At 39.9% G+C, this 19,031-nt stretch overlaps 1 protein-coding gene across 1 annotated transcript in view; it reads left to right on the top strand.

The window, feature by feature from the left end:
• The window catches only part of ABCC4 (ATP binding cassette subfamily C member 4 (PEL blood group)), a 627,509-nt gene that overhangs the window by 599,479 nt on the left and 8,999 nt on the right, over nucleotides 1-19,031 (top strand). The window contains exon 30 of the mRNA XM_073614376.1: nucleotides 16,237-16,371. Within this exon, the coding sequence (XP_073470477.1) occupies nucleotides 16,237-16,371 (135 nt within the window). The remainder of the gene's footprint in view (nucleotides 1-16,236; nucleotides 16,372-19,031) is intronic.

Here is a 19,031-nt window from a genome sequence, read left to right as displayed (position 1 = left end):
AAAAAATTGAACACATGTCTAAAATATATGCAGATTTCCCCGTGTTTCATCCCTTTAACCACTTGACCTCCAGAAGATTTACCCCCTTCCTGACCAGGCCATTTTTTGCGATACGGCACTGCGTTACTGCAACGGAATTGCGTGGTTGTGCGACACTGCACCCAAAAGAAATGTATGTGTTTTTTCCCCCACAAATAGAGCTTTATTTTGGTAATATTTGATCACCTCTGTGTTTTTTTTATTTCTTGCCCTATAAACAAAGAATGACAATTTTGAAAAAAAATATAAATATTTTTTTACTTTCTGCTCTAAAACACATCCAATGTAAAAATCTAATTTCCTCATCAATTTAGGCCAATATTTATTCCGCTACATATTTTTGGTAAAAAAAAAATCCAATATAAGCATGTATTGATTTGTATGTGCAAAAGTTATAGCGTCTACAAACTATGGGATATTTTTGGGTTTTTTTTATTTATTTATTTATTTTATTTTACTAGTAATGGCTGCAATCAGAGCCTTATAGGGGGACTGCAATATTGCGGTGAACAAATCGGACACCTAAATTACACTTTTGACACTTTTTTGCATTCTGTCAGTGTACCGAATGATCAGCGGGTGCCGGCGGACACCGGGTCCACGGGACTCGCAGATCCACTCCCGCTGTGTAAAATTACAGTGTGATCCTGCGCAGCGCGGCCGTCCTGTAGCAGTAAATCTGCTATGGGGTTTCGGCAAAGTGATTGTAAAGGGTTTTTTTTTTAAAATAATAAACATGTTATACTTACCTACTCTGTGCAGGGGTTTTGCACAGAGCAGCCCGTATCCTCCTATTCTCGGGTGCGGAGCTCCTGGCTTCTCCCTCCTGCCGATGTGCCCCCACAACAAGCAGCTTGCTGTGGGGGCACCCAAGCAGGCGTGCTCCCGACCCACGGCTCTGTGTGTCCATTCACACATGGAGCCGGGTGTTCGGCCCCACCCCTCTGTCTCCTGATTGGCTCACTGGCTGTGATTGACAGCAGCGGGAGCTAATGGACTCCGCTGCTGCTAAAAGCCAATCAAGAGTGCAAGTCCCCAGAGGGGTAAGTAGGGGGGTCTGGGGGGCTCCTGCACAAAGAAGTTTTTTTTTACCTTCATGCATAAAATGACAACCACTTTAAAGTACAGAAAAATACCCTGAATCTAGTGTGCTCCTAACTTCTTGTTTGGGCTAACAACAGCACTGCTTGCTGCACTACAAATCTCTGCCTATCTCCTACCTTTCTCTGTCCCTCCCCATATGCATGCATTGAATTCTTTCCCAGCAAAACAATGCTGCTGCCTTAACTTCTAAGAACCTGCACATTCTGAATATAGGGAAAGGGCCCTTGGGAAAAGTAGTTATGGGGGCATGATAAAGTTGGTAGGAACTGAGCTTCCAAAAGCTATTCTTTAAAAAAAATTTCAAGAATGGTGGAGAGGTCACAGGATGTAATATTTTTTTTTTCTCACTACAGGAACAAGAGAAAGAATATTGACTTAATTAGAAAGATTAATGACTTAGCAGATGAGTGTGCTCTCTCTTTTGGAAACCAACATGTTCTGCGAAAAATTCATGTCGCAGTCATGAAAATTGCTGATCGCCGCCATTACTAGTAAAAAAAAATAATAATAAAAATGCCATAAATCTTTACCCTATTTTGTAGACACTATATCTTTTGCGCAAACCATTCAATATATGCTTATTACAATTTTTATTAACAAAAATATGTAGAAGAATACATATTGGCCTAAACTCAGGAAAAAAATTGCTTTTTTTTAAAAAAATGTGGGGAAATTTATTATAGCAAAAATTACAAAATATTGTGTTTTTCAAAATGGTCTGTCTTTTTTTGATTATAGCGCAAAAAATAAAAACCACAGAGATGATCAAATACCACCAAAAGAAAGCTCTATTTGTGGGAAAAGAAGGACGTCAATTTTGTTTGGGTCGCACGACCGCATATTTGGCAGTTAAAACGACGCAGTGCCGTATCGCAAAATATGGCCTGGTCATTGAGCAGCCAAATCTTACGGGGCTGAAGTGGTTAAATTAAAGATTGTGCTTTGACTATATTACACTAATGGAGCCTTTTCTTTTCTATGTATACCCACAAATGTGTACCTCTACTACAAGAGGGGTGGAGAAGTGGGTTGGCTTACCAAGGAATTTCCTAACAGCTGATTCTTTTAGCGTATTGGCCCATGAGAATAGTGGGCAACATGATTTGGTGAGTTGCCATCTGATGGGAGTGGGTTGGATGTGACACACGTGATTTATCTTAACAGGACATAACTGGGATTTATTATTTTTGCACGGAACTATTATTTGTTAAAGAGGACTGTTATTGGACTTCTTTTTTTCTTTTTGCTTTTGCACAAATTTTTTTATTATTTTGTATGAAGCATTGAATTGATTTGGTGACAACATTGCGCTACTGTGGATTCACATATATGTGTCTATTATACATGTTTGTATTTCACGTTCTTTCATATAGTTTATATAACGTAGATTACAAAATGTTCAGTTTTACTTAAATTTATGCAAAAATAAATACACCACACAACAAAAACTAATACGTCTAGTATTTTGTATGAACTCCATGATTTGTAAGGGCAGCACCAAGTCTTCTAGACATGGAATGTTGGCGACATATTGCATCATCTATTTTTTTCCATTCTTTGAGAACGACCTCTTTTAGAGCCTGGCTGCTGGATGGAGAGTGATGCTCAACTTGTCTCTTCAGAATTCCCCATAGGTGTTCAATTGGGTTCAGATCAGGAGACATGCAATACTTCGCCACTGAATCACTTTCACCCTGTTCTTCTTCAGAAATGCAACAATGGCCTTAGATGTGTGTTGTGGATCATTGTCCTGTTGGAAAAGTGCACGACGACCGAGGGCACGGAGTGACGGTAGCATTTTCTCTTTCAATATAGAGCAGTACATCTGTAAATTATGATGATACCATCAATGAAATGCAGCTCCCCAACACCAGCAGCACTTATGCATCCCCACAGAAGGACACAATGTTTCACTATAGGCACCACGCATTTCTCTTTGTACTCCTAACCTTTGCAATACCATAAACGTTTTTGAACTGATGGCTTCAAAACTGTATCTTGGTCTCATCACTCCAGACTACAGAGTCCCAGTAGTCTTCTTCTTTGTCAGCACTGGCCCTGGCAAATTCTAACCAAGCTTTTTTGTGCATGGGCTTTAGGAGAGGCTTCCTGCTTGGATGACACACATGCATGCCATTCCTCTGTAGTGTACGCTGTATTGTGTCATAAGAAACAATCACTCCAGTTTGGATTTTTACTTCTTTAGCTAACTGCAGTGGACTTGCATAGCGATTTACTTCAACCCTTCTCATCAGAAGACGCTCCCGTCAAGGTGTTAACTTCCGTGGGCGGCTTGGACGTCTCTGTGAGATGGTTGCAGTTCCATCTTTGTTAAATTTTTGTATCACTTCTGCTACAGTATTCTGACTGACAAGTAAAGCTTTGCTGATCTTCTTGTAGCCGTCACCTTTCTTGTGTAAAGAAATTGTTTTCTTTTTCAGGCCTTGTGACACTTCTCTTCCATGTGGTACCATTGCTGACAGTATGAAATGGGAAGGGGTTTTCTTTAAGTAATGCCCCTTTATAATCGGCAGTCTGCTGGACACCTGTTTAATAAATAATTAGGCTCACCTGTAGTTGAATTCTTGTTAATTGGGATTTTGAGGTCTAAAATACAGCTTTGCTCCTAAGACTTTCATTGGAGTATATTCATTTTTGCAACATGGTCTTAAATGAATTTGTTAGGAAAAATACTCCTTTGTGTGTGCAAATCAACAAATCTTGGTTGCAATCAATGGCCCGCATTTGTGGGGGTATTTTGTAATTTAGTGTCCCATAGAAAATGTTACATAGTTACGTAGGTTGAAAAAAGACACAAGTCCCTCTAGCTCAACAAAAAAAATACAATCCCTTATGCACAATCCTTCCCCCACAGTTGATCAGATTTTCCCTGGATAAACTTTACCTATAAATGTTAGTACCCAGTTATATTATGTGCATTTAGGAGAGAATCCAGGGCTTTTTTAAAGCAATCTACTGAGCTTGCCAGAACCACCTCTGGAGGGAGTCTATTCCACATTTTCATAGCACCTACTGTGAAAAAACCTTTCCGTTTTTGGAGATTAAATCTTTTTTTTTCTAGACGTAAAGAGCGCCCCCCCTTGCCCTCTGTGGTGATTTTAAAGTGAATAACTCAACACCAAGTTCACTATATGGACCACTTATGTATTTGTACATGTTGATCATATCCCCCCTTATTCTCCTCTTCTCAAGAGATAATAGATTCAGCTCCTCTAATCTTTCCTCATAGCTGAGCTCCCCCATACCTCGTATCAGTTATATATAGATACAGATATATATCTCTATATAGATATAGAGATATATATATATATCATTGTTGAGCTTCCTTCCAGTTACAACGATTAGGATGCAGAGAGGAATTTGGGAAAATGAGTCATCGCTCTGCTGCTGCAAGCAGGGGGAAGCATTTCTTCAGTCTGCTTTTCCCCAGGGAGCACTTGGATGGTACCATTGTAACCTTGTTGCAAGGCACAAGATGGGAGGCTGCAGCGGGGAGCGGATTTGTGGGATATCTTGTGAACACAGCCAAGAATTGCACAGCCACCAGGGTTTGCCTAATTGTATTATTCAAGTGCTAGCTCTCCGTCCAGGAAGTAGATGCTGACTCTGGATGATGCCTGATCAATGTACTGACCTTTTAGAGAGAAAACCAGGTTAAGGCATTGTTAGGAGGACTATAGTGATATCAGCTAAAAGCAATAAAATACCTGCACAACCTAAATCTCTTGTCATCTATGCATTTAACACGAATTAACATTTTGTGACACTAGGTCAACTTTAAGGATATGAGACTGTTTATTTACTACGGCTGTTGGTGGGTATGTTTGACCTGAGGAAATTAGAGTTGTTTGATTTGTAAGTATATTGATCAAATTAAATACCTTTAGGCAACCCTGTCTTGAAAATATAAATGCTTATAATTTATGTTTTTGTAAAGAGGAAAGCATATTTGTACCTCTCCTGCAGCTTGCGCTGATCCAGAGAAATCCTCACTTGAAGTTTTCTGCAGAAACCAACACTGCTGTGCTCTGTAGTGACTTGGAGGTCAACAGGCGGAAACAGTGAGTACTGCAGGGGACCAGGAAATCATCAATCTCAGAATACTTGGTTTCTGCAGAAGACCAGCTGATGTGGCTAGTAGGAGAAGTAAGTGTATTCTTTCTTCTTTACAGGTATTATTCATTTTTATTTTTGAGCCTGAGTCACTTTTTATAATTCCTTGTGATTAAAGTGTTGTTGACATGAGGGTTTCACAAAGCCATCACATGACAGTTTTTTCTCTCACTATACAAGTTAAAATGTGGAGAGAACAAGTTTTTCATTATGATGTAGTTTAAATAGAAAGACCACTGTCATTTGCTCTGTGTGTACTGGCACACTGCTGTCATCTTCTAAAAAGAAAGAAACAACAACACAAAATTACGCATTATAGCTCTGCTAAATTGGAATGTCAAATTATAGGATGTCTTAATTATTGTGTGGGCAGATAGAAAAGATCAAATTACTTTTAAATGCTTTAAAGAAAATTGCTTTGACTATGATTTACAATCCAAAATTACAGATTGCTGTGAGTTTCAACTTTAACCTAGGTCAGGATAGGCTGTTAAGCTTACTGGCATACAAAACATTTTTTTTTCTTCAAGTGTAAAAATGCAAATGAAATTGTGAGAGACATGAATCACAGTTATGGAATCTTGCTCCCTCCTTGCCCTTCAGCAGCTGTAAACAACTGGAAATAATGCAGTTGCTTACTTTTTTTAAAAATCAACTGACGTTTTAGTTACCTGGCTGCAAAAAGACTTTTGAAGCTTTTTGTTCCACAGGCTTTAACTGTATATCTTTTTGTCATTTAGAGAACCAAAGACTTGTTATATACAATATATACAATTACCGTATTTATCGGCGTATAACATGCAAAGGCGTATAACACTCACATTCATTTTAAGAGGGAAGTTTCAGGAAAAAAACTTAAATTTTAAATAAGGAACTTTGAAGCAAAATAAGGGTCAGTGTCCATCTGCAGCCTCTCAAGTGCCATCAATGCAGCAGCCTCACCATTGCCATCAATGCAGCAGCCTCACCATTGCCATCAATGCAGCAGCCTCACCATTTCCATCAATACAGCAGCCTCACCATTTCCATCAATGCAGCAGCCTCACCATTACCTTCAATGCAGCAGCCTCACCATTGCCATCAGTGCAGCCTGATCGATGCCCATCTGCAACCTAGAGGGGACAGGGAGGGGGGCGGGACAAGCAGTGAGAATCTCCTATGATAGACAGAACAGTGGTCCAATGGCGGCCCAGGAGGCAGGACTTCTTATTACAGAGGCAGCCAAGTAAACAGAAGATTCTCACTTTATGTAATCTGACAGCGCTCGTCCCGCCCCCCTCCCTGTCCCCTCCGAGGCAGCTAAAATTAAATTATCGGTGTATAACACGCACACGCTCTTTGCACCCGATTTTCATGGTGAAAAAATGAGTGTTATACACCAATACATACAGTACATGTTGATGGGCAGATAGTATTTTATTTTCTTTCCTTAATTATTTTAGTGTTGGCTTCCAAATGACCACAAATCATAAAGATATGTTATGTCACATTTCTTTCATGGAGGTACAGTATGTGTATGCAAGCTTTCTAGTTCTGCTGTTCTAGGTTATGTAGAAGTTCAGCAAAGAGAGGTCTGGACTTTGACTAGGCCATTCCAAGACATTCACTGTAGGGCCTCCTGCACACCAGAAGTTTGACCATCTCACCTAGACAATAAATAAAGCGAAAACGCTGGCGCTTTGTGGCAATGCTAACAGTAAAAGGTTAATATGCCAAAACCTTTGCAAAAAAACTGTACTAGGAAGTGCAGCAATTGAAAAAACTATGGTAAGTGTCAAAACGTACATACTAAATAAACCAATGTGTATAAATGTATAAAAATAGTCCATAAATATGAAAATCTCTAGTAATAACAGTTCATATGATGGCAACACTCCTCAGTGATGTATCGGTCTTTTCCGGACTCTCCAACAAAAATTGTGTCCCACCACCAATCCAAATGCACTCGCCAGAAACAAAAACGCTGCACAAATTATAGGCAGCAAACTGGGCTCAATAACACATCCTCCAAGGCTAGTGAATCCTTCCGAACTAACTTTTTAAAGAGATAACCCTTTGGAGATGGCAGCAACCAGACTATTCCATCAGCAGAAGCAGCAGATGGATGGTGGGATTGGAGTAGGGACAAGTGCTCCAAAAGTCAAAATTATATATATGGTGTAGTATTTATGAAAAAGATATGAAATAAATTTTAATCATATAAAAAAATAATATAGTGTAAAAAAGAGGTGTGTAAATACAGTATATGCAAAGATCCACAGTGTGCACCACCACCAAACCAGCGCACTCACCAGACCTTATGGTTGCACATCATGTGAATAGCAAGCAGGCCCAATGGCAATCACCAGGTAACCGCAATCCATCCTTCAAGAGTGGTCCCTTATAAGGAAATTATCTTGATGTAGCACCAACCAGAAATGGTGTCATGTACCAACGCCCAGGCAAATGACCGGACTGTGTGAAACAAGTGCTCACCAAAAGCAAAGCCAAATTGAAGACTTATGCCATAGTATTTTTTAAAAGTATTAAAAACAGGCAGAATAAAATAAAAACAAACAGTGTCCTGGACTTACAACTAAGGCCACCACATACAAACCATGCGGCAGCAATGACATCGGCACTCTTACTCCGCCCACTGCTTTTCTCACTCTAGCACATCATCAGGGGTCAAAGGGTACTGAGTGGTGTCTTTTTTATATATATATATATATATATATATATATATATATATATATATATATATATATATATATGTATATATATATTCCTTAGTAGTCCGGAAAAGACTGATACGTCACTGAGGCGTGTTATCACCATATGAACTAGAGATCACTAGAGATTTTCATATTTATGAACTATTTTTATACATTTATACACATTGGTTTATTTAGTGTGTACGTTTTGAAACTTAACATATTTTATTCAAGCTCTGCACTTCCTAGTACACATCTCTCCTATACACCTTTCCTCCTGACAGCAGCGTTTTTGCAGAAAAAACGCTGGACACTTGTAAACATGTGTAAAGCATTTAGGCATGTCAAGCACTTGGGCATTAATTCATTTTATTGGCCAGGATAATCATTTGTTATTGCCATTGAAATGAATACATTCTTAAAGTGATTGTAAACCCTTGTTTTTTGTTTTTTTTTTAAATAACAAACATGTCATACTTACCTCCACTGTGCAGTTAGATTTGCACAGAGTGATCCCGATTATTCTCTAATGGGGTCTCCCGGCAGCGCTATCAGCTCCTCCCCGCATCGTATAACCACCTAGGAGAAGCACTCTCCAGGGGGGGTTACATTGGGGGTGCGCTCCCGAGTCCAGCATTTACGTCCATAGACGCAGAATGCAGGACTTGGACCTGCCCCCCGACGCCCACGTCATTGGATTCGAACGACAGCAGTGGGAGCCAATGGCTGCGCTGCTATCAATCTATCTAATCAAGAGCCGGGAACCCCGGGCAGAGAAGGTGAGCGCATCTCCCCCGAGGGAATGCATGGGCTCAGGTGAGTAAAACGGGGGTGCTGGGGGACCGGTCAGTGTCAGAAGTTTTTTCACCTTAATGCATAGGATGCTATAAGGTGAAAAAACGCAAGGGTTTACAACCCCATTAAGCACTAAATGTGTCAAGTGTTAAACTCCTCTAAATGCCTATGTGTGCATGGACACATATGCTAACATGCTTAGGAGTTTAGAGGCAGAAAAAAAAATCCAGATGCCCCTAACAGCAGCGTTAAGGGGTTTCTGACAGTTGTGCTAAATATTTATAGGGTAGGAGTTGCTGCCCACATCCCTAATCAAACAAGCTATACCAAGAATTTCCTCTTATGGGACTTTAAGGGGCGGTAACCCTTCAATGATCAAACATAGTTGTAAAAATATTGTATTTTTATTAGAAAAGTTAAACACAGATGGGAGAAATATGCTTGAAAAATCACAATGGATGCATATACAGGTACGAATGCAAGTTCGCATTACATACAAACGACCACTGGGCTCTGTCGAGTATTGTGTACGACAGAGGATGCCCAACGCGTTTCAAGTTAACAACATTGATCCACTTCTTCAGGGCAAAGTGGTTCTAAACAAAGCGTTTTATGTCTATAATTAACAAAAGAGCAGAAAATAATGAATAAACATTCATCTTACATGAATTATACAATAGAAAAAATATATTCAAACGGCAATGTACATATACACTAACTATGTGGTTTGCGTGGAATATCATTAGTATTGCATCCTATTAAAACCACGGAAAATCTTTCTGCCATAAATCATTCACCCACCATTCAACCATCCCTTCTCTAACTTTCCCTTGAGTTAGTGTCCATCACTAAAATATACATATATTTTTTCTATTATATAAATATTTCACAGAGGGCGCCCTGTGTCCACCCCATGCAAAGACGCATCACAACAGGGTTTAAAATAACTAGGGTCTCTAAAGGAAAGTGTGTTACTAATTACTAAAGGTAAGTAGAGTAAAGCATGGATAAATCCACTGGAGTAAATGGTAAGTGGTCACTCAGCCACTATACAAACCTTTTATTTCTGGATTTGCACCAAAGGAGGCAGAAAAACAAACAAGTCCCACACTGTGGTGTGGAAAATACAAAGAGAGCAACCAAACCGGGCTGTTAACCTAATGCATGGGAAGAGGAACAGAGCAACTGCATAGGTGTGGATTTGAGAAAACAAAAGGCATTGTGTCTAGCAAACTGATGACGATCCATAGAGTGTGGATAGTATCTAGTTCAATAAACTTTGCAATGTTTTTCCTTCTGATCAAGGATTGAGCCTAAGATTTACCTGCGGTGCAGTTAAGGATCTGTACAGTGCGGGCAATGCTGGTAGCAGCGTATGGTTGGGCTCAAAAATATAGGTGCATCTGCAATTAGGTGGATTCGATCTGAGTGTGGCATTGGGAGGGGCTAGAGTAGAGAAGGAGTGTCCCCCAGGTCCCCGGCGCGTGCCCCCACAAGGACACTCAGATGGTGCTGGCATCCAGCATCCATGGACGCCACAAGAGCGGCATCACAGCACCATCCGCCCACTGGACAGAGTGCCAGATGTGACGTAGCTGTGACACGGCGCATCTAGGCAGCTCACGGCGCATCTAGGTGCCATGGTAACCTGGTGTACACTCTGTCATTGGCACCCAATCAGGAAAGCTGACTGCGGCGTGCATGACGCGGTTGGCTCCTGTGCGCCGAGTGGATGACCATGGAGGGACCCACCACACATCGCCCCAGTGGTCGTCAGAGTCATGGCAGGCAGCAAATGTTTCTTCAGCCTGAAGCATACAAAGAAAACACTGAGTCGCCAACAAACAGTAAACAGTAATGTCTTAAATACATATATCTGAAACAGTATCAGTTATAGACAAAGGAGTCATATTAATTACATCACAAGGTTGAAATTAAAATTGAAGTATTTATATAATAGAAAATATATATGTATATGTTAGTGATGGACACTAATTCAAGGGAAAGTTAGAGAAGGGATGGTTGAATGGTGGGTGAATGATTTATGGCAGAAAGATTTTCCGTGGTTTTAATAGGATGCAATACTAACGATATTCCACGCAAACCACATAGTTAGTGTATATGTACATTGCCATTTGAATAGATTTTTTCTATTGTATAATTCATGTAAGATGAATGTTTATTCGTTATTTCCTGCTCTTTTGTTAATTATAGACCTAAAACGCTTTGGTTAGAACCACTTTCTCATGAACAAGAGGATCAATGTAAACTTGAAACGCGTTGTGAATCCTCTGTCGTACACAATACTTGACAGAGCCCAGTGGTCGTTTGTATGTCATGTGAATTTGCATTTATACCTTTATATGCATCCATTCTGGTTTTTTTATCATATTTCTCCCAGCTGTGTTTTTTAACTTTTCTAATAAAAATACAATATTTTTACAACTATGTTTGATCATTGAGGAGTTAACGCCCCTTAAAGTCCCATTAGAGGAAATTCTTTGTGTGGCTGGAAGGTGAACCTTGGTCCTAGTCTCAAATCTCTGGCAGATTAATTAATCAAAATTTACCCTGTAAGTGCCATCCATCTGTCCTTTAATCCAGACCAGTTTTCCGGTGTCCCCATCTCTAATTAGTGCCTTTCTTGCCTTGTCTGTGAGTTTTGGTAGCTGTCCTTGTTGTCAGGTTTGTAATGGTGTCATAGTCTTTCATTTTGTTATTATGGATTTAATGGCGTTCTATGGGATGTTCAAATTTTGGAGCGTTATTTTTCTGACCCTGAACTATACTTCTCCACAACTGTGTCTGGTCTGCTCACTTTTGAAAGCTCCTTGGTCTTCATTTTGTTTGCTTATTGGTGTTGCAGCCCCAGGGGCCTTTCAGAACAGGAGTATTGTATTTATGCTGATACCAGGGGGAGATTTACTAAAACTGCAAAATCTGGTGCAGCTCTGCATAGAAACCAATCAGCTTCCAGGTTTTATTGTCAAAGCTTAACTGAACAAGCTGAAGTTGGCTATCATGCACACCTCAGCTGCGCCAGAGAGTGCTTTGGTTTTAGTAAATCTCCCCCCCCCATGTGTCAAATCATGTGGCACTTTCATAGCACACAGGTTTGACCACATCTTATTAGGGGCTTCATAGAGGGTTGAATATATATGCACACAAGATTTCTGGGTTTTTTTCTTAATTGTTTATGTAACAACAAAATATTTTGCACTTTCAAAGTCATGGCATGTTTAATCATTAGTAAGACCTCCTCTGGAATATGCAGTTCAGTTTTGGGCACCAATTCACATAAAGGATATCGGGCAACAGGAGAAAGTGCAGAGAAGGGCAACCAAACTGATAAGAGGCATGGAGGAGCTCAGCTAAGGGAAAAGATTAGAGGAATTGAATTTATTCCCTCTTGAGAAGAGGAGATTAAGGGGGATATGATCAACATGTACAAATACTGTACATACTGGAAGGGGTCCATATATTGAACTTGGTGTTGAGTTATTCACTTTAAGGTCATCACTGAGAACAAGGGGGCACTCTTTATATCTAGAAGAAAAGAGATTTACTCTTCAAATACGGAAAGTTTTCTTCACAGTAAGAGCTGCGAAAATGTGTAATAGTCTGCCTCAAGAGCTGGTTCTAGCCAGCTCAGTGGATTGCTAAAAATAAGGCCTGGATTCTTTCCTAAATGTACATAATATACTGTAACTGAATACTAACAATTATAGGTAAAGTTAATACAGGGAATATCTGATTGCCTCTCGGGGGATCAGAAAGGAATATTTTCCCCTGCTGGAGCAAATTGGATCATGCTTTGCTAGGGGTTTGCCTTCCTCTGGATCAGCTGTGGGTATAGGATTGTCTGTATGGGATTGTAGGATTTTAATTCCCCTTTTATTGGTTGAACTAGATGGACTCATGTCTTCTTTCAACCAGACTATGTACAGTGGGGACGGAAAGTATTCAGACCCCCGTAAATTTTTCACTCTTTGTTATATTGCAGCTATTTGCTAAAATCATTTAAGTTCATTTTTTCCTAATTAATGTACACACAACACCCCATATTGACAGAAAAACACAGAATTGTTGACATTTTTGCAGATTTATTAAAAAGAAAAATTGAAGTATCACATGGTCCTAAGTATTTAGACCCTTTGCTGTGACACTCATATATTTAACTCAGGTGCTGTCCATTTCTTCTGATCATCCTTGAGATGGTTCTATACCTTCATTTGAGTCCAGCTGTGTTTGATTATACTGATTGGACTTGATTAGGAAAGCCACACACCTGTCTATATAAGACTTTACAGCTCACAGTGCATGTCAGAGTAAATGAGAATCATGAGGTCAAAGGAACTGCCTGAAGAGCTCAGAGACAGAATTGTGGCAAGGCACAGATCTGGCCAAGGTTACAAAAAATTTCTGCTGCACTTAAGGTTCCTAAGAGCACAGTGGCCTCCATAATCTTTAAATGGAAGACGTTTGGGACGACCAGAACCATTCCTAGAGCTGGCCGTCCGGCCAAACTGAGCTATAGGGGAAGAAGAGCCTTGGTGAGAGAGGTAAAGAAGAACCCAAATATCACTGTGGCTGAGCTCCAGAGATGCAGTCGGGAGATGGGAGAAAGTTGTAGAAAGGCAACCATCACTGCAGCCCGACGGAAGCCTCTCCTCAGTGCAAGACACATGAAAGCCTGCATGGAGTTTGCTAAAAAAACACCTGAGGGACTCCATGATGGTGATAAATAAGATTCTTTGGTCTGATGAGACCAAGATAGAACTTTTTGGCCTTAATTCTAAGCGGCATGTGTGGAGAAAACCAGGCACTGCTCATCATCTGTCCAATACAGTCCCAACAATGAAGCATGGTGGTGGCAGCATCATGCTGTGGGGGTGTTTTTCAGCTGCAGGGACAGGAAGATTGGTTGCAATCGAGGGAAAGATGAAATCGGCCAAGTACAGGGATATCCTGGATGAAAACCTTCTCCAGAGTGCTCAGGACCTCAGTCTGGGCCGAAGGTTTACCTTCCAACAAGACAATGACCCTAAGCACACAGCTAATATAACAAATGAGTGGCTTCACAACAACTCCGTGACTGTTCTTGAATGGCCCAGCCAGAGCCCTGACTTAAACCCAATTGAGCATCTCTGGAGAGACCTAAAAATGGCTGTCCACCAACATTTACCATCCAACCTGACAGAACTGGAGAGGATCTGCAAGGAGGAATGGCAGAGGATCCCTAAATCCAGGTGTGAAAAACTTGTTGCATCTTTCCCAAAAAGACTCATGGCTGTATTAGATCAAAAGGGTGCTTCTACTAAATACTGAGCAAAGGGTCTGAATACTTAGGACCATGTGATATTTCAGTTTTTCTTTTTTAATAAATTTGCTAAAATGTCAACAATTCTGTGTTTTTCTGTCAATATGGGGTGCTGTGTGTACATTAATGAGGAAAAAATATGAACTTAAATGATTTTAGCAAATGGCTGCAATATAACAAAGAGTGAAAAATTTAAGGGGGTCTGAATACTTTCCGTCCCCACTGTAATTATGTTGTGTACGACACATAGTACAAAGTCCCCCAAATCATTTTAATTTTAGGTTGTAATGTAACAAAATAGGAAAAACACCAAGGGGGAATACATACACCAAGGGGGAATACAATGCATAGGAAAAATGCAGCCTCCCTGCAAGAGCACACAGAAAACAATAGTTTTCTGTGTGACCAGTTCACACTCCCCCCCCCCCCCCCCCCGGTGTCACCTGCGGTGCAGAAAACTGCAACACAGCTGCAGTTTTCCACACCACAGGTGAAAGCCAAAACACACAGAAAATATTTGCAGGGTGATGAAGAGCAGGGAAGGGGGCCAATATGTAATTTACCAAACCCTTTATTTTCTGCATGAACACAGTGAGTGATAGGTATTGATCACTCCTTTGTCTCCTGCTCATTTATCTGCAGTGCAGCTGAGGCTACAGAGAAAGAGACTGGGGAATGCGTTTCTTTGGTCCATTTCTGCCTCAAAAAAGAGACATCAAGGGTCTGTTTACACCCCTGATATTTCACCAAAGCCCCCCAACAGGGCTGTTAAAAAACTGTAAAAAGTGTAAATATAAAATAAAATTGTGGGATGTCAGTTGTGACTCCTTGTGACTTCACAGCCAGCTTCCCACTGCGCATGTGTGAGTCTCTGAATAGACCCACAGTCTCCTGGGACCTGTCCTAGTAGGTTTTGGGGGGTGAATTTCTGCTGGGATTGCCTAGGCGATTCCAGCAAGAGTGGAAGCAGGTACCCGCTCCCTAAAAAAACAACACAAACAAAAAAAAAACCTCCAAAAGAGTGAGGAGAGGAGCTGGGGAGTAAAAGATAAAGCAGTACTTCCATTTTTAGGTGAAGTTCCGCTTTAATATGTCATGCAACTGGATAGGGTATTTTGATTTTATCCAACTCAACTAAACTGAAAAATCATTGTATACCAAGTTGTCCAGAGGCTTTCTATTGACTGATCTTAATGTATAAGCAAAGTTGTACTAAAAATGTGAATATATTTGTAAAAGAAAACTTATATTACATATTGTAAACCTCTTTAAGGAATTTTTCTAATTCATTCTATCGAATCATTCCTTTGTTCGTCCCCTGAATATGTATAGTAAGGCAGATAATCTAGCCAATTTAAAACCAGAAAAATACCACTATCCAGTCTTTGCTGGACACGATAGTGTTACTCCACAGCGTGGCCTGCATTTCACATATAATTTTAAAAATGTAGTCGCGTTGTAGAGCCTGCAGAGTTCCACAGTCCCACATTTTTATTTGCTCCAGTAAGTAACACCTAAAGGTCTTGTTCTTCCATCAGCCTGTTACTAAATAAAAGGAGAAGTAGCAGACTGATAATGCATCTCTCTGTCATTCTGCTTACTTCATCAGATTGTTCCATATTAGCACATAAGCAATTGAGCACAACTGACTGGCTCTTTCTACCTCTTCCAGTCTGAGCTGTGCTGTACAGAATATTGCAAGATGCTTATACCAAGTCAATTTCAGGCACTTGCACTGCATGCAAATGATACATGCATTTAATGGTGTATAAATGAATACTGTGCTGCATTCAATTGTGTTTGTTTTATTTTACCTGAAGATCAGCTTTAACACTGCAGAGAACACTCCAAAATTAAAGGAGAGGCTGGCCATATGATTTTGACTTTGTAAATGTGCCAGGTTTCTTTTTTTTTATTATTAATAAAATGTGGAACTATATACTGCTGTGATAACAGTATACTCTATTCAAAAGAATGAAACTATATATAGCTAAAATTTCTATATGCAATGTATATCATTTTCCTTTTTCTTTCTATACTTTGTGTGCAAAGACAACCTCTTATGTGCAATTCTGTATTGTTCTTGTGTAACCTGGTTTGATATGTTTAGCTTTTGCTGTGAGTTTAACTGTAGGCATTATGTTTCTATAGGTGCTTGATTCAGGAAGAGTTAAAGAATTTGATGAACCTTACAACTTGCTGCAAGATAAAGAAAGCCTTTTCCACAAAATGGTACAACAGGTTGGGAAAGCAGAAGCCTCTTCTCTTACAGAAATAGCCAAACAGGTGAATATTTTTTTTTCTATATACTCAAGATTTTCAACATCCATCTTTTTTTCAGCTGACAGTACTCCAAACACTATTGGCAGTTTTAACGACATACATTGGCTTAAAGTTAAGCTGTATATTGCCCACCTCATGCAAAGTAACAGGTTTGCTTTATAATAGGGAAGGTATCAGGCACGTACATACCATTCAAACCTTCTTCCTGCCTCCAAGTTTATCTGCAGCAGCTTCACACAAAAGCAATGTGTACATTCCAACGCTACACAGAGTTGCAGGCTACACAAGAGGCGCCATTGCCTCTTTTTCTAATGTGACATCACTCCGACCTGGCAATTGGCTGTTCAGGCACCAAGCGCTGCATTGTGAGGAGGCAGAGCAGTACTTGGTTCCAAACCATTTGATCGCAAAAAGAACCAGGTAAGTGGGGTGGCAAGTATGTGCTGCTTGCCCAACCCAGGTTGGAAAAAGTACAAGATTTAAAAAAAAAACTTAATCCCTAAAATTAAGCTTGTATTTTAAACTTTATTGTTGCTGATTTGCCCAATGTGTACACAATAACTTTTTTCTAGGGTGTTGATAACTTACACACAAGCATCCTTTTAGAACAGTTTTTTATACTCAACAGACCAAATACACATACAATATTGGGGTTGATTTACTAAAACTAGAGAGTGCAAAATCTGATGCAGCTGTGCATGTTAAGCTTTGAATAAAACATGAAAGCTGATTGGTTTCTATGCAGAGCTGCACCAGACTTTGCACTCTTTAGTTTTAGGAAACTTCCCCCATTGTATGTAAATTAAGTATTAAGTGCCAAAAATAGATCCAATGGGCCAATTCCCCAAAAAACACTTTGTTATTGAACTATAAATCCCTTAAAATAAGCCCCGTAAAACAACACCTACCACAGGGTTCCATAGAATTTGGAGATCTTCAAAATATAAAACAGTACTGTATCAAAAAATTAATGTGTGAGGCCCCAGAAGCAACCGATTTAACTACTAAGTAAGTAACCTACTTATACTATAATCTTATCAAGCCCACCTATAGTATATGTATGTATTTAGTACCACAAATGTGTTATCAGTGTGACTGTGGGTACCAATCACTAGGGTAATGTTTGGTAAAGTGGAGTTCCACCCAAAAGTGGAACTTCCGCTTTAAGGACTCCTGACCCCCTGACATTTGGCATGTGATTTTTTTTGGAGGGGGGGGAGCAGGTACCTAGTTTTGACGGGTACCCAGCTCCCACCTCCACTCGAAGAGCCACGGCTCCCTGCAATCTTCTGGGACATGTTACAGGTCCCAGAAGATTGCATGGCCATTCTGGACGCGCAGCACGACTTGCACCCAGCTGTTAAGCCACAAGCTGGCACAGCCAGGTACCCACACTAGTATTGCCGGCACGGGGGAGAGAACTGAGGTTTCGGGCGGCCGCATTGCTGGACCGCGGGACAGGGGAGTGTGTGTTTATTAAAAGTCACCAGCTACACTTTTTGTAGCTGCTGACTTTTAATAAACACAGAAACGGCTGGCTCTCAGCTTTACTATACTTTATGAAAATATGTCAATCCCAATAAAATACTTTTACGTTTTTGGTTATAACATGACAAAATGTGGAAAATGAAAGGGGCATGAATACTTTTTCAAGGCACTGTACATTCCCCAAAATCTTTACTATAGTAATGCATATAAACTGGAAGCAAGAGAGATAAATTGACTTGTCCTAACAATGCCATGTGCTCTCTAGGTGTTTGTGTACTATGAGTAGTATGGTAAACATAATAGTTTGCCTTTTCTACATGAAAAATTTGGTTCTTGTCCTTCAAATGATTTCACTTACTGTAATATTGTTGGTTTTACAATAATGGCAAACATATGGCTAATAGGTGCATGTATATATCCTTTTCAGTTCAGGCAAGTTAATATTATAATGACTTTTCAGCCCTGGAGCAGCTTAGCAGGGTCTCATAGCAATATGCCAGTGCATCTCAATTTTGGCCATGTTTAATGCATTATACAAGCTTTAGGCAAGTCACTGCAGTATAGTTTAGTAGCTACATACTACGGCCATTTCTGTCTCTATTCAGCAGTCTAAAATGTATACTTTAAAGCACATAGAGAAATCATATTAAACCATACAGGAAAAGCTTATTATTGTCAAACATCAGTTTATGGCAGTTCCTCTCTATGTATTTTGTAAACATAATGCCAAGATGCTGTACGTTATTTTTGGCCCAGCTTGTGACAGATGTCAATGTTTGAAGATTGCATTTGCCTTTTGAAAGGCTCAAACAAAACTTTTCACATTCAGCTGTGCAGAAGAAAAAAATTGCATTTGAAGTCCCTTTTTTCCGGCATACACAGTGGCAGATAAGAGCACACAAGTCTTGACATTATTTCATTTTGTTATGCGCATCTGTCAAAGCACAGAGATACCATACAGCTCCTAAAAACTGCCGATTGTGTAACAGTGAAACTTGACAGCATTTCATTCCTTTTATATTCTGATTATACATTTATCAGGGAACCTGTATCTCGTCTAGTTCAGCTAGAAATCGCTAGGATTCAGCTGCTGAAAAGCATGGTGTGAAGAAAAAATGCCTCTTCTATTACTTGGGATCATCTTACGCTTTAAAGAAGTTGCTTGGATGAGGCTT

The sequence above is a fragment of the Aquarana catesbeiana genome, linkage group LG02 (genome assembly GCF_042186555.1).
Source record: "Aquarana catesbeiana isolate 2022-GZ linkage group LG02, ASM4218655v1, whole genome shotgun sequence".
Lineage (NCBI taxonomy): Eukaryota > Metazoa > Chordata > Amphibia > Anura > Ranidae > Aquarana > Aquarana catesbeiana.
The sequence above is the reverse complement of the archived record's forward strand: the minus strand, read 5'-3'. Positions and strand labels throughout refer to the sequence as shown.